At 30.7% G+C, this 27,113-nt stretch overlaps 1 protein-coding gene across 12 annotated transcripts in view; it reads left to right on the top strand.

Moving 5' to 3' along the window:
* Window positions 1–27,113, top strand: part of DPP10 (dipeptidyl peptidase like 10) — a 1,220,852-nt gene that overhangs the window by 1,175,077 nt on the left and 18,662 nt on the right. For all 12 annotated transcript variants that reach the window (XM_006921020.2, XM_025039378.1, XM_025039373.1 and 9 more), the window contains 6 exons: window positions 1,670–1,791; window positions 3,135–3,182; window positions 8,002–8,100; window positions 8,208–8,277; window positions 25,686–25,880; window positions 26,616–26,670. In XM_006921020.2, the coding sequence (XP_006921082.1) occupies window positions 1,670–1,791; window positions 3,135–3,182; window positions 8,002–8,100; window positions 8,208–8,277; window positions 25,686–25,880; window positions 26,616–26,670 (589 nt within the window). The remainder of the gene's footprint in view (window positions 1–1,669; window positions 1,792–3,134; window positions 3,183–8,001; window positions 8,101–8,207; window positions 8,278–25,685; window positions 25,881–26,615; window positions 26,671–27,113) is intronic.

Below are 27,113 nucleotides of genomic sequence, written 5' to 3'. Positions count from 1 at the left end.
CTAGTGTAGCAGGCTGTGCTATAAAGAAAATGTAGTGCCGATAAATTTCCCCTTAAATAGCTCATCACATGCCAGTTGGCTTCACTGTAAGATAATGTTAGTGTTTAATCCAGAAAACTCAATTAATGTCTTGTCCAGGCCATAAAATTAATCATCGGTTGACTTAATTTATGGGATTAGATGCTCCTGTAGAATCAGAACTTTTACCATATTCAGTGTTATAATTTTGTCTCAAATTTTGCATTTCTTTGTTTCACTAATTTCATAGTCTGAATGATGAGAACCCACCAACATAAATCTCTAGGGAACTTGGATCTGAAAAGTTATATGAAGGAATAGAGAAAGAAAGTTTTTAAATTCTAGTTATATCAATAAATAGCTGTGTGTAACTGGCATGAATTCTTAATCTCTGTAGTCATGGTTGTACAATATTGTGAATATAATTAATGACATTGAAATATATACTTAAAATGGTTAACATGGCAAGTGTTATCATACATATACTACATATATATAACATATACATTACATATGTGTAATATATATACCACAATTTTAAAAATTAAAAAAAAATTGGGTATGATGATTACCTTATAAATTATCCTAAGGGTAAAACTGGCTAACATGTTTAAGTACCTAGTGTGTACTTATCACCTTGACTAGTAAAGGAAAATTTTGCACTGTAGTGAATTCAAGATGTTCCAAATGTGAAATTATGACTTTGTGAACTATACTTAACATTCATCCTCAATTGCTTCTGGTGCTTTTGATGCTCACATTAACACTTTTATTCCCATCTTCATGCCTGCAGCATATTGCACATCAAAATAAGCACAACTATGATTCATTTATAAAAATCATATTTTGGTCTAAGATAAAACTGAGAATATTTTGTCCAATCAAGTTTTATTAAATGTATCATCAACAATGTTTTCATCTATCAACATAGATAATTTGTAATTCATCAATGGTTAAAAAATAAATGATTCAATGTAAGAAATGTAACCTTGGGGACACATTTCAATCCCTCTGATCTTAAGCACTATTATTTGTAAAATAAAGAGATGATTCTTTTTCCTACTTCCCTGATATTGCAAAGTATGTATGATTATTAACATTATATATTTTGTCATACTGAAGTAACTTTTCCTTACCAAAAAATTCAGTTCAAGTATTTAGTGAAAAAGAAAATGCCACTAGTATCAAATTCTAATATTTAAAATGTTGAACTTAGTAAATAATGAGCTTGATTTTTTGTAACTTGTGAAAACATTTATTATTTCTTTCAACTAATGTTTGTTTATGATAACTTTATACTAGTCTCAGTGAGCAATTTCTTTTAAGATTACAAAGAAATATCTATACAGAAAATGTAGTTAAGAATAAGTTATATTGAGTCCTGTGGAAAACCTTTTTTTTATAAGCATTCACACATATCACATACATACAGGTATACATAATCTTAATTTTATTACAGAGGAGAAATATGTGTATGTCTTAATATTAGTAATAGAAATTGACTTTGTATTTGTATGGTAGTCATAATTTACAAGGAACCTCAATATGGGTAATGCTGTAGCTCCTCTGTTTATGTTAATATTTAAATTTAGATGCCACACATTCAACTACAAGGAATGGTAACATTTCTAACTTTCTTTTTCTTTCTCAGTGCTTCTACTGAAGGCTTATTGAATCGTCAATGCATTTCATGTAATTTTATGAAAGAACGGTGTACATACTTTGGTGCCAGTTTTAGTCCCATGAATCAACATTTCTTATTATTCTGTAAAGGTAATAAATGATTTCTGATAAAATTTATTTTATTGATTTTTTATCAATATCTATTGCTATCATTAGTAACTATTACTCTCTAGCTACATGATTTAATATTCTTAATTTATAAGGTTTTGTTAAAAAGTCATAAATTATGGATTTACTGAGATAAAAATTATATTCATATACTTTATTTAGAACTAGAAACTGAGAGTAAGTCCACATGTACACATGACCAATAAAGGCTGTTTGAACATGGTCCTTTTAAAAAAGTGAATAAACATATTTATATCAGCAAATTTATGCCACGATAACAAACTAATTTACCCAGTCTTTAGGAAAAACAGTAGTCTTATTAAATATTGGCTTGATTATTGAGAGATTTAATATACAGAAATTTAATTCCTTGGTTCTTGTGCCCTTCAGTTCTGAAAAATTACATTAACCCCAATTACTTCTTCTACCTGAAAACAATTTGCTATAGTCCTGCATAGGGATGTGATAACTCTAGGTTATAGTGATAGAAATTATTGTCCCTTTAATAGGATATTGTATTTTTCAAAGATGAAATGGGAGACCTGTGACCTCTTATAATGTGATGAATTGAGTTTTACTGCTTCGGCTGGTACCTTAAGCTGTCCCATTTTAAGGCGCCATGAAGAATAGATCGGCACTTATTTTTTTAAATTATGTTTTCTCTTGATATCTGAAATGAAGTCATTAAAAAAGAAAAACACTTGTTTGATGACACCAGGGGAAAAATATTAGACCTCTAGACAGAGTTCCTTACACAAGTGAAGTTTCAAGATAACATCTTACGAGTACACCTGAATTAACCAGTATGTTTGAAATAATTGGTAATTCCAATTAATGTATTTTTTAAATTAATGTATAATTAAACTCTATTTTTATTAGCTTTTGCATGAAATATTTTTAATATGCATGCATTCTTTCTTTCTTGGTTAACTGGTAAATAGAATTTAATCTTGGATGAGTGGATAAGGGGTCACAGAATTGTAAAATCAGCTTTCTGTAAAAGACTAGAAAAAGAGTGAGCGAGGTGCATGAAATTGGCTAAAAGCATAGAAATATAGAAGAATAGGGCATTTTGGAGAAGGAGGGGATCTTAAATCTTAACAACAATCTATATGAATAGTTTCTTTCCTGCTATGTTCTTACTTTCCTGGATAAAACATCCATAGAAAGGAATGAAATCTAGTCTGGTTTCTGTTTCATTATGTTTTAACTATGCAATCCTTCAATTTGAAAAAAAAAAAAAAAGAACTCTGTCATTTTGCCTTTTCAGTAATTATTACAAATATATATTTAAAATTTTTTATACATATATTTTAAAAATCCAGGTCCAGGGGTCCCAATGGTCAGCCTACATGATACGGACAACCCAGCAAGTAAGTACATGAACACAATACAGAATACTCATGGTTGGCATTGGGCTTAGGTATTATATTATTTATTTTTAATGTCATACTTTATAGAACCTTCTTTAAAGGAGACCCCAGCATGGAAAAACCTGGGTAGGCACCCTTAACTTGACTTGTGTATGTAAGAGAAATGGTAAAGAAAGTGGTTTGAGCCGTATTATAACCAGAGTTGGATCTTATATGCCTGAAATAGGGCGTCTTCTGTGTCTACATTAAATGAAGAGCGATTGATGAGGCTCATTTAGGTATATTTTAGCCTACTGGCTCCTTAGTGCTGTGATTCATTCTTTTCTGGGCCCCGTATGAATTATTCCTCTAGAGTAACACATTATGTGTACTTCTGAAAATATTATGAGAAAAATTATTTTACATATTTTCAATCCTATTTGTTCCAGATATTCAGGGCTTTCTAGTTTTATATATTCATTTATTCTTTTATATATTTATTTAACTGTCCATCATCTGTTGAGTGAGCACTTTACTTTATTGAGCAATATGACAAAGGCTGGGTGTATACTGTTGATAAGATGTGGTCAGTGTGTTTAAGAACTTATAATAGACTGCATAATTAATTATATGGTTGAGCAAATCTTAAAAATGAATAGCCAAATTGCCTCCTGCCTTCTTTTCTTCTTACTTTTATCTATATTTCTTTTTCTTCTTATGATTTAAAAAATTCATTTAGAACTCTTATGCTCTCATGATTTACTACAGTGTACTATAATCTAATAAATTAAGCTTATACTTACTAATGTATTTAATCCTTAGAACATCCCCTGAGATAGTTAATTTTATTACCTTATTTTACAGGTGAGGAAACTAAGTCACAGAGAGGTTAAATAACTTGGAAAGAGAGATAATAAGGGGCAGAGCCAGGAATCAAATGAGACAGTCTGACTCCAGAATAGGGTTTGTAATCATTACCATATGATGGCACCTTATTCTATTTTGTTTATGTCTCTCACATCACATACCTATATTTAAGTAAGAGTCTTACTTAGATGCATTGACTTAAAGGAGTCGCAGTCATAAAAGTGCAATGTTGGAGTACAACTGTCATTTTTAGAGAACAGAAAAATACGTTTTTCACTCTTTAAATACTACCATGTGAAGTCTTCTAGCCTGTTTTAGAAAAAAAGACAAAATTTCTAGTTTGGCAATAAAGTTTTGTATGGTTGTAAATAGGTTAGCACATATTTTAGTTTCTACTTATTAGTATAAATCTTAAAGAAGTTATGGTAAGAAAAATAAATCTATTCAATATTAACACTAACAGCAGTAATCATAATAAAGACTATATTTAATAAAATGGAAGGAAGGTTGAATTTTATAGATGGAAAAAATCAGTGTATAAAATGAGTCTATCACATACAGTTTGCAGGATCTGAGACAAGTTAATATCTCATTGGATAAATTTCCTTGTAGTTAAATTAGCAAATACATTTTCTGTGAGGAGGAGATATAGTTGCAACATGGGATGCACTCAATTAAAGGCAACCATTTGTGTTGTATTGTCTATTCTTCTGAAATGATAATTTAAAAAAATTCCCTATCCGATTTTTTAAAAAATTTTACTTGTTTCTTTTTACTTTTTAAAAAATTAATTAATTAATTTTTTAATGATGACATTGGTTAACAAAGTTCAATGTTTCATCTGTACACTTTTAAACAGTAGGCATATATATTTACACTGTGTGTTCACCTCCCATAGTTAGATTTCTTTCTGTCACCATATATTTGACCCCCTTTACCTGGTCTACTTCCCCCCTCCACCCACTCCTTACCTCCTGATAACCACTAGTCTATAGTCCATGTCCATGGGTCTCTGTTTATTTGTCCTGTTTATGTTTATTTATTGCTTTTAGGTTTATATCCCACATATAAGTGATATCATGTGATTTTCAACTTTTTCTGTCTGCCTTATTTCATTTAGCATTATTATCTCGAGGTCCATCCATGTTGTTGCAAATGGCCCTATCTGATTTTAATTAATTTTATTCTATCGTTACAAGACAATGTTATTTTCTAATAAATTTTGCTGCAAATCATGAAACATTTTGTCAAAAGGAAATCCTTCTGATTTTTTTTTATTTATTAGCCAATTCTGATCATCTTAGGGTCAAGAAAAATAAAAAGGGGCTGTGAACAGTGGTCAGTGCTTAAATTTCCTTTTGAAAGACAATTGTTAAGATAAATTTACATTCAATTGCAAGTAAATCTTTGGGCTAATGGATCTTTCAGTAAATCTTTGTTATACTAATGAATCAGTCATAACTCATTTTGGAGCCACATAAAGTACAATAGAGCATGAAAAGTAAATTGAAGAAAGAAAAATGAAATTACTTAACAAACTACAAAATCGTTAAACTCAGCATTTATAAAGAAATGCAAAGTAAAATACTGCCATGTAATTTCTTCTAACAAATTAATAACGTCAAAAAATGTATATTGCTAATGAAGATAGGATGAAGATCTCTTAACTTGCTGATAGAAATATAAATTATAGCAAATATTTTTTTTAAAAATAACAATCATAAGCTTTAAATCTTTTATATCTATTTATCTGATAGTTTTCCTTTTAATGGTTTATACTGAGGAAATCATTCTAAATAAGGAAATTATAACAGCGCTATTGATGATAGTTGAAAAGCATGATATAAATAAAAAAGAGGAGGGATTGTAAATAAACTTGAATGGAGTGGTAATTAATGCACCAAATATCTTACATTTGTTCTTCCAGTACAACTCTTAACTGTTTATCTGTCTCCTGGTCTCTGCCCCCAAAGTAGTGTGTATGGATGATTTAGATTTGTTTACCATTTGACTGCCAGTTGAGTTCAGCGAAAGTGAATCATGTAGTGACAGATGAAGGGAAAACGTGATTTTGATGTAGCTACTCCTTCTGGCCTTATCCCTGCAGAGTCACCCCAGGTACCTAAAACTCTTGGTCGGTCACTGTGACTCTCACACAACCACCTCCATATTAACTGCTTTTTTCCCTTGACCTGAAGGTCTAGCCACTATCATACAAGCCCTGGGTTACTGTACTATCTCTTATAATCAACTGCCCATTGTCCATATATTTGCAAATACTCCTTTATTAAAATTGTACCAATTTATTCTAATAAAGTTCTCATTAGTTTCCTGCTAGAATTAAACATAAAAAATGTTTAATGTTTTGTGTTTAATTTATAAAAGTCAATTCTTCAAAACTGTTTAAGCTATATTTCTAAGTGATTAGAGTCCAAATGTTTATGCCACTTGAACAAAATTATTTGAAAAATAATAGAAAAATTCAAAAAGAAAATATTCAAAAATATAAAAATTCTTGCATTTGCCAGGCAGCCTTCTTGGTGATTTTTTATTTCTTTCTTCTTGAGTGTTTCCCTAATGATCTACTATGAAAACTTACATTATAATGAAAAAGAAACCCTTTATTAAAATACTCAGTGACTTGAAGCAGGGTATAAGTATGTAAAATTTTACTCAGTTAGTATTTCAAAAATCTTTTGTCTCATATTATGATCATTCCCTTTCTTCTTTTTATATTTTTATCTTCTTAATTTTGCATATAGAATTCTTTTTTCTTTTACATTAATTCATTTTTATTCTTTCTTTTCTTTTTTCTTCCTCTCCATTTCATTTCTTCTCATTTCTCTTCATACTTCTTTCTTATCTTTCTCTTTCCTAATTTTCTGTTCTTATTTTCTTCTCCTTTATCCTCAAGTCCACTTAAAATTATATCTTAACACTTCTTTTCAAATATTTTGCAAAAAGCAGAGTATTAAGCATATTTTCTGACTTAATCATGAAAAAATACTGTGTGTTCTTTACCTTTTAAAATGGCTTAAGTGTTTTCTATATTTCTTTATTAAATAGAATTTGCTTTTCTGTGACCATGGATTGATTTTATTCCATGAATAAATGAATGACTTTTGATTTAGAAGTAAAAATTTCTCAATTGCCCCTATACTCATGTAATTAGTTTACATATAGATATTTGATAATAAAGAGAAACCATGAGAAGTTCCTGTTTTGTCAGATTTATTAATTTTTTCTGCAGTATTTAATATACTATTAATTTTACCAAGTATTTTTTCAACTTAGATCTCAGAGTTTTCATGTATCTCAGATTTCACAGTTTTTATTTTTAGAAATTTAACTTGTGTCTTTTTCTTATATTTCATATTTCTTTTAAAATCCTCATTTTTTAAAATTTTATTTTATTAGTTTATAGTATACAGTACATTGGTTAGACATTTATATAGCTTACAAAATGATCTCCTTAACTGCTCCTACTCTCCTCTGGTTCTCATTTTTTAAACTTTATTGAACACATGTAATAAAATTATAATCTTTGTTTTAATGTAATTATCTATTTATTACAGCATCTGTGTTATTTCTGAGTTATTTCTATTGATTAAATTTTGTGCTCATCATGGGTGGTATTTTTCTGATTTTTTGCTTGGTAATTTTGCATTGTAATCTTGGCATTATGAATTTCATCTCATTGTGAGCTAGATAATTTTATACTTTTTTACAAATTCCTAAGCAGAGTAGTAATATGATAAGATTTGCCTTTTGAAAATATAAATGCTAATTCCAAGTATAGGGGCAACTGGAGAAAATTTTGCTGAAATTAGAAAACTGTTGTAGTAATCCAAGTGAGAAATTATGAGCCTAGCACAGTGTCTGCCAAAGAATAACAGCTGGGTAATATTTTGTTGCGCTGATTCTTGATCAGCAACAGCGGTTAGTAATTTATGCTACCCTTTTTAATTTATAGAATATTTTATATTGGAAAACAATTCTATATTGAAGGAGGCTATCCTGAAGAAGAAGATAGTAAAGTCAGAAATTAACATGCTTCATATTGACGACTATGGTAAAGTTTTGTGCATGCTATCTCATTTAAAAACAACTTTCTCTGCATCTTATAGCTTTACATATAAATGACTCTCCATCTTTAATATTTTGTTCTTTCTTTACAAGAACTTCCTCTACAGTTGTTCTTTCCCAAAGAGTTTACAGACCGAAACAAGTATGCTCTACTATTAATAATGTAAGTATTTCTATTTGTTTTTGAAATAAAAGAATCTAAAGATTTTATAATTTTTCTAATGCCTTGCATGACAGCACTCTGTTTAGGAAAACAACATAAGACCTACATGTGTAGCTAATTGGGCAGCTGTCAGTTTTGTTTCTCAAGGATACCACCGTTAATAATATGGAGGGATGTGTAATTTTTATACTTTTGCATTCCAAATTAAACTCAGTGTTACTACTGAGAATAGTGACACATATAGTTTTGTTTATATCTGCCTAGCAATTACTCAAGTCCTACGCTTTTTCTTTTTCTTTTTTTTAAGGATATTGGTCTATAAGTTTCTTCCTTTGGTATATATTTTTCGTATCAAAGTTATGCTAGTTTCATAAAAGCAGTTTTTTTAAATTGTGCTAACAACACGAGATCTACTCTCTTAACGAATTTTTAAGATCACACTACAGCATCGTTAACTATAGACACAGTATTGCACAGCTGATATCCAGAACTTAATTTGGTTTGCACAACTGACACTTTATACTCATTGAATAGCAACTCCCCATCCCCTTCCCCGCAGACCCTGGCAACTAGCATTCTACTTTCTGCTTCCATGCCTTTGACTATTTTAGATATTGCATAAAGTGACTGGCTTATTTCACTTATTAGCACAACGTCCTTAAAGTATATCTGTATTTCCACATTTAAACCCTATGCTCTTCATCAGTTGCTTATGCAATATTAATGGACATTTATTTCCATTGCTGAAACAATTGGTTATATTTGTATCACTCCTATTAGGTTACCTTCTTGGATTCATGGCCAGTAGGAAGCAGCCCCATGCTCAGAAAACATGACACTTAGGTTTTTCCAACTTGGAATTGACTTTGGAATAAAATTCATCCTCACTTTCTGTGACACTATATTGTGACTATCAAGTATTAAGCACAGAGGCCTCTAATAGATAATGGTTAACTAACTTGATATCAATGTAGCATTGTATTCCTGAGAATTATTAGTTATTTTCCTTATTAAGAACCCAACAAACATATTGCTATGACAGCATTTAAAAATGTCTAGAATTATATTAGAACTTTAAAAGAAATAGTAACAATAAAATAGCATTATTCGTTATGACTACCGAATGTAGAGGATATTCAGTCTGTGGAATCAAACTGCCTAGCTTCAAATTCCAGTTTTGTTATTTACTAGCTGCATGTTCTTGAGCAAGTTACTTGACTTCTACAGTTTCTCCAAATGTAAGTGAGTATTACAATACAACCAATGTTTTAGGGCTGTTTATATTAAATAAAACATCATGTAAAATACTTAGCACATGATTCTTATAATTATTCTGATTTTATTCATTATTTTATATATATTACATTGGTTTTATTTAGGTATATAAATAAATAGAAGCAATTTGTCAAGTCATTTTAATATGGCCAATAATACAGAAAATATGCTACTTAATATTTTTCATTACTCCAGTGTTTATTTCTAACTAATGCCTTGATCTCACTTAGTGTCTCATGCCCAGACCTTTCTCCTTTGTTCCTAAAAGCTAGAAGGTACTAAATGCTCTTGGTATCTTTTGAGGAAGTTCTTGTGAGCTCTTTCTTATCTTAACTTCTTCTTCTGACTCTTCTCTTTAACCTAGTTGTCTTCAATTCCTATTTGAGCTATATGTGTGATTTATTAGGGAAAATATTGAAGGTATAAAAATGAGACAAAAAGGAAAAAATAACTATCAACCTCATCTTTTCTTTCACTCATATCTCCCTTTTGGAAAAGACTGTTTCTTTTATTCACTGAAAAATAAGGTTTTTCAGGGAAAAGAAACCAACTAAGCATTCTTTCTTGAAGCATGAGTTACTTATGCAGATGGATATGTGGATACTTACATCCTCTTGAACATCTACTTGCTCCACAGTAGTGTCACAATTTGAGGGGAAAAATAGATAAGAGTTACACATTCTCTATGTATCCTGGAGTCAGATAAGCCAGCTGGCTCATCTGGCATCAGATTTGAGCTTTGGTTTGGGTAATTTTTAGTTTATAAGAGGAATATAAGCACTAGCACTAGACTCAGTTTCTCTTGTTAGAGATAATCGGGTCTTTTTTAGAGTCAGGATGGTAGAGTAAAGGTACTGGCTTAGGAGTCAGGTATGCCTGGGTTCAGATCATGCCTCAAAGATTTATCAATATATTGCTTAATTTTCTTAAGTTCTGGTTTCCTTATAAGTAAATTGAGAGATAATAACACTAGATAATTTATATCAACATGTCACCGCAGTGTTTGGGAGAGAAGAAACACTTGCACTTAGTGTTTAATAAATTGTTACCATAATGATAGTTGTTGTTGTTAGTAGCAATATTTTTTATAATTAAAATTATCAATACAAGTATAAAATATGTATTTAAACATCCATAAAGTTATTTAATAAACGTTTATTACTAAAGTAGATAAAATAGTCAGGTCCATAGAATTTACTCTGTCCTTTTTTTGATTAATGTAGGACAGAATGAAAGTGAGTATTAATTCATTAGTTTTCTTTAGTTTTTGCATGCTGATTACATTAAATATTAATTTACTTTATCCAAATTCCATGGTTTTGAGAGGTAAATTCTTAGAAGTTTTGCAGAGTATGACTTACAAAACTAAACTGAAGATTTTTAAATTTAATTTGTAAAATGAATTGTTTTAAGCTTTATTATTATTCCTAAAATTTTTATGCCTAGAAATCCATATAGGTCAGAATGGCTTAAGTATAAAGTGTTTTTTAAGTGTTTGTGTATGTTGCTTATAATTTAAAGGCATCTTTTTTCTTAATATTAAACCCTGTTTTCAGCGACAAATGGATTCTTCACTCTAAAAAAGAAGATAATAATAATAGAATTCAATTTTTTTCCTAAATGAGCAGTAAGGAATAATAAATAAAATGACTACTATTTAAATGAGGCTAAGAGTTGACTTTGTTTTGGTGTCACTACTTTATCGCTATTCTGGACAGTATGTCGAGTACCCAACGGAATGAGCCATTTTGTCACCTACACAGATGGGTTTACAACCAGGAAATCCTATGATAAATGCAAGAGCTAAAGAGAGGCTGCAGCAAATACCTGAGTAGCTGGAAGGAAGGTTGGCCTTGAAAGTGACCACTGACAATTTGCAAACTCCTTTCTGCTAAATATTCATTATTGAACTTTAGAAGAAATGATCCTCTGAATACCTCTCTGTGTCCATATTATTTGAAACCCAAACCTAATTTCATATTGAAAGTGCTAGTGAATCAATAACAACAGCATATTTTACTATAATAGAAAATATAAGAAACATTGCCACTGCGAATATATCTCACTGGCCTTGATTGACAGTGGTCTCTATGTGGTCATAACCCCGTTTTCTTTTGGTACTCCTCCTACTCTTCCAGATGCCTATCTTTAATTTTTCTGTTTGACATTAAAGGGAATCCTTAAAGAACCAGTAGTCTTTATTCATCTTTATACCTATAAACACATGAAATGGATATACACCTATATATACGTCTATATCCATTTCAGTGTTTATCATCTTGAATTTTTGTTGTTCATAGTATTCTTATTTTTTATTCATGTATGTGTAATTTAGTGCATGCACATTTACCATGTTGCTTTTATGTGTAAGAAATTGTACTAATGGCTGTGGGGAGATAAGAAGATTAAAAGAATCTTGAAATCTGTAATAATATTTTGAATTTGTTAAGTATATCTCCACAATGCCTAGCACTCATAGAGGAACCTTATGAAAACCTACTAACTTGTAATTATCTTACTAGAGCAAGTCTGAAGATTATGTGAGATCTTACAGTTATATGTTTATTTGATAAATACATAAATATGAATCTAAATGCCTAGACCCTGGTAGGAGGCAATCCAGACAGATGTACTGTTGTTAAATATAAAAGATTTTATTTGTTTGTTTGTTTGTTTGCTATATCTATGGAGAGAAGCAGTGTTGAGCTGGGACTCTTTATTCAGTGCCAAGAAATCACCACCTCTTTCCATTTTCTGCTCTTTGATGTTCAACTTATCCATGCCACACTTGATAAATGTCTAACTCAGGGAGGCAGAGACTGTTCAACCAGTTAGATTCCGGAATGCAGCATACTCTATCTTGCCCTTATGACTTTGTTCCCTCTCCCTAAGTATATCTTTCTTGAAATTCTAATGAATTCATGGTCATCCATCAACTCTTATCTTCCTGGAGCTTTCTTTCGCCCTCCTCATCAGTCCATCCAAATCCTATTACAATTCTAAATTGTCTTCTTCTATAGCTACAGCCTTCTGTCCAAAGGCTCTCCATATATCTTAAACCATATCGGTCATGTTGTCATTTTTGCACTTTACCCTGTTATTTGTGAGGATGTTTTAATATCCTATTTAAAGAATTTCTGACTCCTACTAGATTTTGGACCAATTTTTCTAAAGGAAAATTTACATTCTAGAAGTGAGTGTTTAGAAAAATAATTAATAGTATCACTAATGGAATATCTTGATATCTTAAGAAAACGGAAATGCTAAAATTTGTATTTTATGTATTCCATACATTAAACAATGCCCAATTTACTTGTGTATTTCTCATAGCAACTAGCTTTTGTTGTAAGAGTCACTCTACAAACATATGTTGAATGAACAAATGTACAATGTCCAGAAAACAGACAAACTTGGTTACTGTTATAGTTCTAACTGGGGAGCGTTATTCATTTTCTATCATTCAATCAACGTCATGCATATCAAAGTTCTACAACTTGGTCATTTTGATGAAAGCGGGCTGTTTGTCATCTTTTCTGTATAAGTATTTTGTTAAATAGAAGAATATAATTAATCGATACATTTGTAGTTAAGTGAAATTATATAGCTACACATCTCCGACAGTCAAGATAACATCAATACTTTTTTCATACACACTTTCTTTTGAACAAACAATATGATAATGTTTAAAATTGTGAATAGTATCATGCTCATGGGACCACAGTGTCTTGCCGTGATTTTTGAACCAATGGGGTTGTTCAAGAGTCCACACTCTTTTTATTCAAGCCTCATACCAGTCAGACATCAGATCTGGATGGTAATTCTAGTCTGTCATCCTGCTCTGTACTTACTTTTCCTTTTTTTTTTAAGTTTTTTGAGTCTATTCTTTCTTTTTTAATTGCTTTACCACTCTGTTGCTAAGGTGAACTTTTTTAGGTTGATATCTGAAAATGTGACTCTCTCAGCCAAAATACTCTCATACTTCGTTCTCCAATTATTAGAGTTCCACATTTCCTAACACAGCATACAAATTTTTCATGTTTCCTACTTTTCTCTGCATCTTCATCTGACTCCATACAGTTCCTAAAGAGAGAGAGATTCAGTGTTCTAGATATTTTTTTGACTGCTTTATTCTGGGAAGTACCAGCTACTCAATCATCCCTCTGTGTCTTTTTCCACATCTCCAAGTACCTTTAATTTCATTTACTAACTGGAAAAGTTCTATTAATACTTCAAAATCTATTTACACATAAGTCTATGCACATCTCTATTATAACATGTAACCACAAAAGTTTACAATATTTGCTCTCTTTTACTAAACTATAAAGTCCTTGTTGGTAGGAATTAATTTTGTATTGTTTTGCCTTAACATAGTGACTGGAGCATTATTTGTGTTCAGTAAATATTGATAGAATGAATTAATGAATGAATGGGCAAAGAAGTCAATCAACCCTGAGTTTGTTATCAGGAATGAATTAAGTCAAGGTGGTGAAAAAGGAGAAATAAATGATTTGAAAGTTTTTAATGTGTTTAAACTCAGCCTTTTGGATAAATCAACTTCTCTGTAGTTTAATTTTCCACACAGAAAAATGTGGATTTTCTCATTTCTCTTACAATCTTTCTGAATAATGTTAAATAATAATTGATATTCATGCTATCTTTTCACTTTCTCTTTTACATTTGATTAGTGAGTTCATCTTCTTAAAATAATAGTATTTAATGAAAATTATCATTTCTTGAGTGTTTATTGTATAAAGGATATTATAATAAGAATGTGTAGATACATCTTTAATCCTTACAGAAACTATACAAGAAAAATACCATTATCCTCATTTTAATACAATGAAAGTATGACTAAGTTATATCATGTATGTATATTACCTCCAAATTTTGAGTAGAGCAAAATTGAGATTTGAACTAAAATTCTATTTATTTGTTTTTTTTTTTTTGATTAAAAAAATTTCTGCTCTTTATATTACCCAATACTGTCTGCTTACATAGCCCATTGCATGATAAGTATTATGGAAATTTATCAAAAATGCTAAGCAGAATGAATAGAGATTTCTCCACAAACAATTCTTATGACCTTTTGTTCTCATTTAACAATTTACAATAATCTCTTGAATGTAACATTTATTTTTTATCTGTAGCATATTAATGCTTTGGTATAAAATCATGATTATAGAAATTATAAGTTCCTAGATATTCCATATGAGAGATCAAATTCTAAGTCCAGGCTATTTAATAAAATTTCAAATTCTAATTGAAGTGTTCATTTTATGGAAATTCTTTACACTATTTATTTTGTGGATTCATAGATTTTTAAGCAGATCAGATTGAAAGAGGTAAGTTTGTTTTGTTTCCCAAGAGTAAACAAATACATATTCCAAAACTTCTCTAATATCACTTGATCCTCCATTTGTTCATTCCAGGTACATACCTATTTCACTCTCAGTTTCTTATAAAAATAACATATATACTGTCTGATATGGATGAGAGAGATAGCTAATACTCATCTGAAAGAGTTATTATTATTGCTTTGCCATGTAATGAGGTTTGAAGCTTAAATTTTAAGTTTCTGATTTTTTTCTCATTTTTTAAATCTTCTTCATTTAAATGGATAAAAATATATGCACACTGTAATACACAGGAAATGATTAAGAAAAGACAGTGGCATTTAATCTAGATAATAGAAGAGGAGAAGGTGATCATTGCTTTTCATATTTTTTTCAAGAAATGGGACCTTGTTCTTTTACAATCTATAGGTAATGCATCTTAAATGTCAGCATTACTATTTAAAATCATACAAACTCAAAGTTGATGTATTAAGAAAGCACTATAGGGAAAAAAATTCAGAATTTACAACCAACATGTATATAATGCATAAGTTATAATACTGTCTTTGATTATTCTTTTAATTTGACAGATTTATGTATATATCATATAGAAATATAGACATAGTATAACTGTCTATGACTTACATAGTTATACTATTTTAGCTCTTTTCCTCTGTTAATACAGGTTTCAGATATGAATGGTTTCATATGAATGATATCAATTGATAGCTAGTACCTATTTAAAACATACTAGTATATTCTACATTTAAAGATATGCTACTGAATGTTTTTTCATAAGAAAAACTTCCTAACTTGTTCTGGTTTTTTTTTTTTTAGTCTTAGATGGTCATATGTAGGGTTATAAACATAAGGGTGTACCTATATTTGCATCATTCTTTTTTTGTTTAAATGATTTATTTATTTTTCTAAAATTCATGATAGAAGAGAATATTAACTATGTTGTTATTTTAACATGTCTTTGAAAGGCTAACCTAAAGATACTAAGATAGGGTACTTTTTCACTTGGTAATCCAACAAATCCTTGAGTTAAGTAAGAGCATCAATTACATTTTTTTCCCCACAGGATTCTCTTATAATCTTCTTCCCTTTTGACTTATACATAAAAACATTGTATTATGAATCATATAGAAGTATGTAGCATGTAGGCAAAATGAAGTAGAATTAAGGATGTCAATGATGATGAGAAGCTGTGCCAGAAACATAGGCATTTCTTTTATAACATCACACGTATCTTCCTGAGAAACAAGTTTTATGCAAAATCGCACACTAGAAATTACAGTATACCTAGGAGAAATGAGACTGGGAAGAACTCAAAACTATTAACCTTTTTAAATAGAACCGAAATTCAGACAATAATATTCCTATTAAAATACTAGTAGGGTTAAATCTTAAATCATATTTTTTAAAAACCTAGAATTAGTTCTTTTCAGACTTGAAATGAGCATGTATGCTTTCTCCTTGAAGTCATTCTTTTCTAACCATTTTTATTATAGCATTTTTATCAAAATTATAAACCTGATCAAGGTGTAGCCTCTTTATTAATCCACTGTTTTACTCTAGTTCATGTCTTTATAGCCTTTACAGTCAGAATTATCAGTTGTCACCACAGATTCTCACATAGAGAGACACACAAATTTTGAAAACTCCTAGATTAGCCATAACTTGCCCTAAGCAAGATGCTTCTCCTGATTTTCAGCTTTTTTTCTCGAGGTATTAATATGTTGCTATGGCTTTCCTTTTAATTGTGAGAAGTGTGTCCCTGACTATCTCCAAACATTAATGTCTAGGGAGAAGGTGTGCAGGAACCACAGTGACATCTATACTCTTATGCTTCGTTTCCCTCTTATGCTTCACAGTTGTGAATTATATAGTAACAAATGAACCCACACTGAGAATTCAAAGTGTAAAAAGTTTACATATATATATGTATATATATATGTATATATATGTATATATATTTTTTAGTATATAAAGTCAGTCTTGAAAAAATCAATATAACATGCAGTTTACAAGAAATTTCCTATACATTATTTCACCTTTCTTTTCTGAGTCCTGTGAGTATATCAGGACAGATATTGTAACCGAAGTGGTTGGTAACATGCCACATGTCAAACATCTATTAAGATGTAAAAATTTAGCAAAAAAGTTCATTTTCAGGCTTTTATTGCATTTTCCTAAACAATTCTAGGGATAAAGACTTTCGAAAGATATGGTGTAAATTCAGGAAAAGATCTAGAGTTAGAACTTAGTAAAAAATAAACTGTCAAAACTGTTAAATTCTTAATTCTATTCTGGCTAGAAATTCCAATTTTCATTTGTTTTCAGAATGTAATTTCTTTTATGTCAGAGATGCTAAGGAAATATTTTGCTAAGGTCAACTTAAAATTGTGTTCTCTCAAAGAGCTGAGTTATTTATTCATCTACTGCTTACAGTTGCTTTACCTCTATATGTCTCAGTTTACTAAACTGTAAAATGGTTTTGCTGGCAATACTTGTCCATAGTTAACACTATAATTATTATAATTTCTAATCAACTGGCACAACCAAGTATGATTAAAAGTATCTGTTTATCCAGCCACATTTTTAAGTTGATAAATTTACTTCTAGAATCCAGCTAAAGGATTCTATAGTTAGAAAAAAAATGTTGTATAACCACTGTGTTATTGAAGGTGAATGAGTCCCTACATAGAATAAAATGCAGGTTCAAAATTTGTAGATAATTAACATCCATTACAATATTATACATCCATTTCAATTACATGTATTGTATGCCTAAATTTTATACTCACATTTTCATGTTAAATTGTATTCTCTATTAGAAAATGAAGAAATATGAAAGTTTTGTGAAGATTGTTACCTCTTTCTTTTTACAGATACACATACTTTGATCTATTTTTATCTAGACTATTCCCATGTTATTTAAGTCAGAATAAAGGATATTTTCCATTATAATATCTAAAGCAGACCTGCTATAAAGAGATTTATGTAACAGTTATATACATATATATAACTGTGAGGTAGATTCTCCTATTTTTTTTTATTAAACTTATTGGGGTGATATTGGTTAATAAAATCATATACGTTTCAAGTGTACAATTCAATAATATGTCATATAATATATTTGTATTCACCACCCAAAGTTAAATTTCCTTCCATCACCATATATTTGACTCTCTTTACCCTTGTCTACCCTTGTCTCGCGCTCCCTTCTCGCTTCCCTCTGGTAACCACTAAACTGTTGTCCATGTACATGAGTCTATTTGTTTACCATGTTCACTTGTTGCTTTCAGTTTTATATCCCACATATGAGTGAAATCATATGGTTCTCACCTTTTTCGTCTGACTTGTTTCCCTTAGCATGACAATCTCAAGATCCATCCTATTCTCGATATTTTTATACAATGTGCTAACCTTTCTTTTGACTGTGAGTGATTTAGGTGTGACTCTAATGACAAAAGAGTGTATCAAATGCTATTCTAGCTCTGTGATGATATAGCCATTCCCAGCAAGTGAAAGTAAAGATCACCAAACCCTTTTCTCTTCCTACCTCCTCAACCACTATGTTAGAATTATCCCAAATGACAATTGGTCAGTGGATAAGAATTAATGTAGGAAGACTTTGACAGCAGAAATGATTTGGGGATTGGTGTTTCCTCTCATTTTATTGCACAATTTCTGTCGGGGAGATATACCTAAGCTCCCTTTCCATTTGTTATTTTCTGCTATTTTTACATATTTATCCAAAGTTAATTCTGTGTACATAATACTAACAGGCCATTTTTGAGTTTTATAGCTAACTCATTAATACCCAAGCTGTTCAGTATTTCAATCTGTATTCTAGTAAGCTTTTCATTTTTTGACTTCCTACAAGAATATAAATAATAATTTAAAGAACTGGATTCTGCTTTTTCTTCATTGCTATAATGATAGTTGTTATGCAGTTTTTGTATCACACTAAGAAAACAGTCTCTGGCTTCTATTCAAGAAAAAACAAAAGAACAAAATATAATTGAATTTCCTTCAAGACAAGGAAGTTGCCTTTAGTAGACAAAAATTGATCTTGATATGAGGAAAACTATCTTATTAAAAAAATAGAAAGAGGAAAGGAGGAGAAGAATAGGAGTAGAGAAAAGATGAAAAAAAGATTCAGTTTTATTAACGCAAAATACCCTCCCAAATTCAGAGATCCAAATTCTGATAAAAAAATAAAAAAAGAAATTTACTTTCTGAGCAGCTTTTTGAATATAAAGAAAACTATTGAAAAAATAATACTTCAAAAAAAGCCTAATTTCTATGTCACAAGTTCTATGATCTAGAAGTATACATTAGATAGGATTTTCTTGTTTCTGTTGTACCAGACGTATACAGCTGTGGAAGCAGGAGAAGAAAGAACTTACAAATATACTCACAGATTATACTCAAATGCACAAATCCACATGACTATGTATAGAAAGAAATCAAGTACACAAACACACAAAAAATAAATGCATACACACATCTTTTCATTCCATTTTAACTTAAAGATCCATCCATTGTGAAAAGTAGAGAAATTTTAAAGCAATCGAGTTTTCCTTTATTTATACTAATCCAAATGAGGAAAATTTGGCTACTATTATGTAAAGGTGCAGGAATTATCAATGCAGAGTTGCCTAAAGGTGGCCAACTTTGGGAGCTCAGCTTTTATGAGAAGAAATGAAGATGAAAAAGTCAAGTTCCATAGTACTAACCAGAACTAAGTTATTAAGATTTAACGTCTACCAAGAATCAGACACTTTGCTAAGCAATATATACATATATGTGCATATATATGTATAAATATATACATATATAAATATATATAAAATTTAATCCTTGCCATAACTCTACCAAGTAGAATTATTATTATAATTCACAGCAAAGATAAGCAAATTTAAATATAGGAAAAGAAAGTGACTTGTCTAAAGCCACTAGGCTTGGGCTCAACTCAGTTTGATTTTATCAACATATAACTTGTACCCTGTTCATGATGACATTCCCACATACTTATAAGGTCATTAATACAGGCAAGTTTTCTAAAAGGTTTAACGTGGATACAATCTATGAATGAACATATATGAACACAAGTGATGGAGAGTAATACAATAAGAGAAGTTAGTTGATAAGCTTAATTTTCTATGTATTATCAGGTAGACCTTGTCATAATCATCACTAGAAACATAGGCTTAGGAATTGTAAGATAGAGTCTGGGTAGATGCACAAATAACTTTGACCATATCAAACACTTCCCTAGTTATAACTTAGAAGAAAAGTAAGTCAGCCAAAACTTATGTTATAAACAAACTATGGATCAGAAATTTGCATATTAATATTTCAAGTGGAAGAAGATGGGGATGTGGACAAAAATCGGTTCTCTGACAGAAAAAAATTATGTTATTTCTCATATGATGTAGTCAATATATGAAAAAACTTACTCTGCTTATAGGACATTTCATCTATGACAAGAAATATAAGAATAATAAAACGAGAACTGGAGAGGAAAAATTGGCCCACGATGCCCTTAGTTAATGTATGTATCATATGTGTATATCTCTTGAAAGAAGGCAAACTTCATTAAACTTTAGATGTACCTATTTGGTTACAACTCAATCATTGCCTATAAATTTCTATAAAGTACATTTCAGATTAAAACAAGACAAATATTGTTTAAGGCCATTATCCTATGTCAAACTCATGTTCAATTTTGAAATGAATTATGTACTAAAGAACAAAATCAGAACTGTCGACAATTGTTTTGCCTTAAGAATTTAGCATGATGTGGCTCTTTGCAGTATCAATTTCCTTTCCCTTATCTTGCCTTCCATTCTTCACCCTTCCTTTCACACTGTTTTTGAATTTATTATAACAAAAATAAAATTGTAACAGTTCTCAATGACTCTAGAGCTTATTTAACATTGAAATTGCTGAAATCTACCTACTCTAGCCCTGGAAAGAGCAAAGAACTGAGGCTATAAGCAATTCTATGTTTCTTCCTCTCTCCAATGGACACGAATATGTAGCTGTCAGTATAACAGTTTTACTTATTTTTATTTTTACTTTATGCCTCCTTTTTTAAGCTCTTTTTTCATTGTGGTAAAATATATGTAACATAAAATTTATCATCTAAACTACCTTAAGTGTCAAATTCAGTGGCATTAAATATATTCACATTGTTGTGTAACCTTCACCACCATCCATCTCCAAAACTTATTCATCTTCCCAAACAGAAAATGTGTCTCCATTGAGCAATAACATCTATTTCCCTTCCCCAGCCCCTGGTAACCACCATTATACTCTCTGTCTCTATTTCAGTAATCTAGGTACCTCATATATGGCTATTATCCAATATTTGTTCTTCTGTGATTGGCTTGTTACACTTAGCATAATGTCCTCAGGGTTTATTCTTGATACAGTTTAGCAGTTTTAAAAGTCTACCTATAGGGAAATAAACACCATGCAATACATCAGTCATGGAAAGTCTTCTCATTAGAAAATATTTTATTCCATTTATTTTAACCAACATTTTACTGGTAAATAACAGGCTTTTAAAATGTACTGTCCATAATCTAAACTATCTACAAAATATTATTTAATAAAAACAAAAAAAAAGATAAAAAGAGCATATAATTGCTCAAGGTAGCTCAATATATTGATAACAAATTCAGGACAAAAGCCTATGTCTTCTGAACATACATTCAACCCTCTTTTTATCAAATTAAATTAAATAGCACTTTGTGAATCTGACCAAACATGTTCTCAGAACAAATATTTTCACTTTCATTCAGTTTCATTCAGTTTTAGATGATGCTTTTTGTGTCATAAAAGGTGGCTTGTTCTGTCATTTTAAAAGATCTCTTGTATGTTTTTCATTTACTCATTCCTCTTTGTACATTTTATTAAATTCTCGCACCCGAACTCTTCATCCATACACACATATTCAGTGTTGAAGATACTGAAATAGATGAGGACTCTGTCTTCAAAGACCTTAATTTCTAAGAAAAGTTTGCAGTATTAATTTGATTTTGCTGCCTGTGTTAGGAATAAACAAGTTTTATATTGCCGTATCCTTTGCGATGCTTAAAACAAATGGAATTTTTATTTTCAACACAACTTTCAACAAAATTGTGTGTCCCCATTCTCAACCTTGAAACACCTTTCTTTCAGTGAGTCCCCAGAGAATTCTGAAACAGAGTAAAGCAAAATAGTGTAGAAAGAAAAAGATTAGGGAGACTCTCAGAGGGAAACAAAAAAGAAACCAGCTGGATTCTACATGGCCAATATACGCACAGGCTGTGATACCCATTTATTATATGGTGGATGATCTGTTCGATAGAGCATTCCTTATGGTCATTGCTACAACCAAATGTCTACCTCACCTAATAAGTAGTATTTTCTTTCCTTTATTTACAGAAAAAAAAATATTTTTTTTTCAAACTTTATGAAGAATCAACAAGTGTCTAGGTTCTTATAATGGCAATATTAGCATCATAATTTACATTCTCTTATAACTCTTCTTGAAACAGATGTGCATGTGTTATGCACCAAAAAAGAAAAGACAGCACACCCAACTAGACAGACAATGTGTTAAAAATACTGGCTAATAAAGTGTTGAGATTATTTTGTGTTCTAACATTGCAATTTCATGAAAACAAGGTTGAAATTAAAAATGGCAATTTAGAAAAAGAGCAAAGCAGTGAAATTGTATTTTTTTCCCTGGGTATTACAAACATGGGTAAATGATTTAAGGTTTTTGTTTTTAAAAATCTGCAACCATTTATTGATCATAAAAGTTTGAAAAAATGTTTCATTTTAAACTATATTTTGCCTTCCATAAAACGTAATTTGTATTTTGTCTAGACTTAACTGCTAACTCCTAAAATAACTTAGTTTGCAATGAATCATATGTAAATTGGAAAATTATATATTTCATATTAAAAAAACACATACAATGTTATCTTAAAGCAGATGCCAGTGTTTTAAAGTTGGAAAATTCTGCCTTAATAATTAACAACACTGCAATAAGTTCTCCAAAGGATCTGTTGATTAACTTTTTTTATTTTCTTTTAAGTCTTTAGAAAATGGAAGCCCCTCTGACATAACAAGTCAGAGACATGACATATTATCTTTGTCCACAGATATTACCCAATTGAATTTCTGCATAATGGACCAAAATCATTTATGTAGTTCTTTATTTTGACCTGTAAGGAAATGTGCACAATATAAATAAGAGTGGCTTCAAACAAAAAAATAATAACAGTTTCTGTTGTTTGATAAATTTAACAATAGTTTTATATTGCTTACTATATTTCATAAAGTATTTTCAAATACATTATGCCTTTTAGTATTTGAAAAATACTTTGAGAGAGACAAGGCAGTATTTTACTATTATTAAAGATGAGGAAACTGAGTCTTAAAATTTTAGTATCTTGCTTGTGTTCAGAGTGAAGTTGGGACTCTAACTGTAGTATTTTTACTCAACCTAGAGGATGAAGTTAATCCTTATGTCTTGTTCTCTGTGAATCGTGTTCTGCTTTCTAATATTTGCAATAAATCCCAAAGCTTCAAAATATAGTGTCGCTATTTGAACTCAAGGCTTTTAAAAGTCTTTCCACTTTAAACTTTACCTGAACATACTTTTCCTGAAAGGATATAGTTCAGCAAGCATTGGCTATGTGTTCAATGCACCAGAAACTGTGCTAGGCATGATTCATGCTTTCTCTCAAATGATAAATGAGTTATACAAATGTCACCTGGAAAACTGGAAAAAAACTACTAATTCCAGACTTCATTTTAAATTAGGCAATTAGAATTCTAGATTAGAGTGTGTGATATGTGTGGGAACAATTCCTAATAATCTGATAAAGAGCTAAGTTTGCAACAATTAAAATTAAAAATTAAATTAAAAAAAAAAAAAAAACTAAGATTGCAAACACTATGGGAGGACGAAGCAGATCTAAATTTGGATCATAGAATCACCAGTGTGATTTAGGAGTGAATGAAGGGGTTTATGATTAAGTAGCTTTTATAGCGCAATCTCTTTGATATGATATAGGAATAATAATACATGTAATAAGCAATGCAACAAATAATTTCCTCCCCCAAAAGATTAGATAAATGTTGGTTGTGTATAGTAAATAAGATAACGGAATTCAGTGCTTAGACCACAGAAGGTATTTATATGAGTTTACTAGGACTAACACAACAAAATATCACAGACTGGGTATCTTAAACAACAGGAATTTATTTTCCCACAGTTTTGGAGGCTAGAAGTCCAAGATCATGGTAACAGTAGGTTTGGTTTCTTCTGAGGCCTCTCTCCTTACTTTGCAGATGGTTACTCTCCTGCTGCCTCTTTACAGGATCTTTTCTCTGTTCATGCTTGCCTTTGGGTTCTCTCTGTGTGTCCTAATTTCTTCTTCTTATAAAGACACAAGTCACATAGATTAAGTTCCACCCTAATGGCTTCATTTCAATTTAATCACCTCTGTAAGAGCCCTGTCTCCAAATACAGTCACATTCTAAGGTACTGAGTATTAGAAATTCAACACATAACAGAAATCAATAAATTTACTTGTCTGATGTTTTGCCCTATTCCCTACTTCCTCTATGACCTAACTCACTGGTCCCACACAACTTAGGTATCTGCTTCATTCCATTTGCTACCCAGAAGTTATATATATATATGCAAATCTGATAACCCAAAGCTTTTAAATGAAGATTAGTTTGTGTATTGGTGCTTCAAGATTACACATTTGCTTAAACATGGAGGCAAGGGAGTTTGGTGTCTTTACAGGAGAATGAGTAGGGTGAAGATTTCTGGAATAAAGCACGACCAAAAAGGAGATCTTTTCAGAGAGTTAGTTGTGTTGATGCTCTTCAGATTTATTACATGGACCACTGGGTATTTGGACTCTACCAACGTTTGGACCTCAATAATCTGTGATTTTATGAGAGTCTGCTTTTTTACCTCCTCTATATTTTGGAAAATAAAAAATTAAATACTATTGCAATCTGATATTTTACAATTATATCACTTTTTCCTTCTGGAGTGATTGTTCAAGCTTTATAATTTGTGTGTCCTTCTTTAATTCTAACTTTCATATATTTCAAACATGTATGCCTCTCCTTTCTTTCTGTCAAGTTTAGTGATGAAAAATAATTTTTTTACTGTCTTCTTAAATTCTCTACAGTGAGAATCCCACCACACGCATGCGTGCACACGCGCGCGCACAGAGACACACACACACACACACACACACACACCAATTTAGAAAATATTAATGTTTTTCCTTTTGAGTCTGACATTCTTTAGGGTAGTACATTTTCTATCAAATTATTATTAAGATTCCATAACTGATTCTGCTGTCTGTCAGAACCATTAGCCCTGTAAGACATTTCTAAAACTGTCTGGGAGAAATCCAATAAATAGGAACGTGTATGTCAACCTGACGATCATCCTTTAAAAATGCCTATGGAAAGTGTGTGTATTTTTTTCCTCTTTCGAAAAATGAGTTAAATTAATCTCTCATATACAGTTTTAAATCTTGTTTAATATTTTCATTTAATTCAGATAACTTTTCATTTAAAATTTTACAAAGGAAAATGGCATTTAAAGTTTCAGGTTTATCGTCAAGAATTAATAGAACTATGAATAGCCATCATTGCTCTTTCCGATAATTTATGTTAACTAATAAGGGTGAAAGCTAAAATTTCTAACAGATTGTCAATTGCTCTTGTTTTGGTCCAATGTTTTGGGATTTACAGGGATGAAGAACCAGGAAGCCAGCTGGTTACAGATAAGTTCCATATTGACTGGGATTCAGTACTTGTTGATACAGATAATGTCATCATAGCACGATTTGATGGTAGAGGAAGTGGATTCCAGGGCCTGAAAATTTTGCAAGAGATTCATCGAAGGTTAGGTTCAGTGGAAGTAAAGGACCAAATAGCAGCTGTGAAGTAAGTGGCTGCACATTTTCCTATTGTTTTTAGTATAATGACAGAAGCTAGATATATGCTATATAATATCATTAATGCTGCCTTGGAGATTTTTATTTTAGTAATTGGACAATTTTCTAAGTTACAATTTTCTAAGTTACGTATAGAAAATAGCAATTTTCTCAAGTACCTTTCACTTTTAGCATCCTAATAAGAGAATTATCATACCTTCTCTGTCAAGTTAGAATTAACTTTGGATTTTTTAAAATTAAAGAGACCTTAATTATATCACTATATTATTTATTTGAAATAATCCACAATGTCTATTATTTACCTAGTTTATTAGCAAACCTTGAGCTTTCACAGATACCATTACCAACCACACAGGCATGAAAGAGCAATCTAAGAAATCTAGTAGATTCTTCAAAAAAGTGCATCGAAATTGGTGAAGATATTGTTAAAATATAAATGTTGATTCAGTAGGCCTGAAGTGGAGCCCCACAGGCTACATTTGTTAGCAAGCTACCAGATGATACCAAAACTACTAGACCATCCCTTTAACTAGAAAGATTTTGGAATACATGACCATTCTACATGAATAAAGCCTCAAACACTAAAGCATTTTTTGTTCGACTGTGTGTGTGTGTGTGTGTGTGTGTGTGTGTGTTTGCGATTGCGCACACGCGCATGCAAAGAATGAACTCCCCTGTGCATTTGACTCAAGATATAACCATATGTTTTTCTTTTTTACTGCAGATTTTTACTGAAACAGCCATACATTGACTCCAAAAGATTAAGCATCTTTGGAAAGGTAAATAGAAATATTGTGTGTGTGTGTGTAAACATATATATGTGTTTATATGTATAAATATATAATTACTTTCTTAAATTTACTAAATTTTCTCTATCTTTTAAAATGTAATACATTTACTATCGTATGCATTCAGTCATTTATTAATTTAGTAGCAATTTATTGAGTATCTAATTGGTGTCTGGTATTAGAGTAACAGGACAATAAATTGTTCTGTTTTCATGAAGCTTACCTTCTAGAGGGGAAACAGTAAGCAAATACATGAAAAATAATTTTATATGGTAATGGGTATGTGTTTTCTTATACAAAAAAATCAATGGATAAAAGTTAACTGCAGGAAGATCTAATGTTATTATACTGAGTGGTCAAGTAAGGCCCTTCTGATTAAGTGATATTTAAGTTCATACATAAATAATCAAAGGGAGCCAGTCATAGATGACTTA

The sequence above is a fragment of the Pteropus alecto genome, unplaced genomic scaffold, assembly GCF_000325575.1.
Source record: "Pteropus alecto unplaced genomic scaffold, ASM32557v1 scaffold3, whole genome shotgun sequence".
In the NCBI taxonomy this organism is placed as follows: domain Eukaryota; kingdom Metazoa; phylum Chordata; class Mammalia; order Chiroptera; family Pteropodidae; genus Pteropus; species Pteropus alecto.
This window is presented reverse-complemented; position numbering and strand designations above follow the sequence as displayed.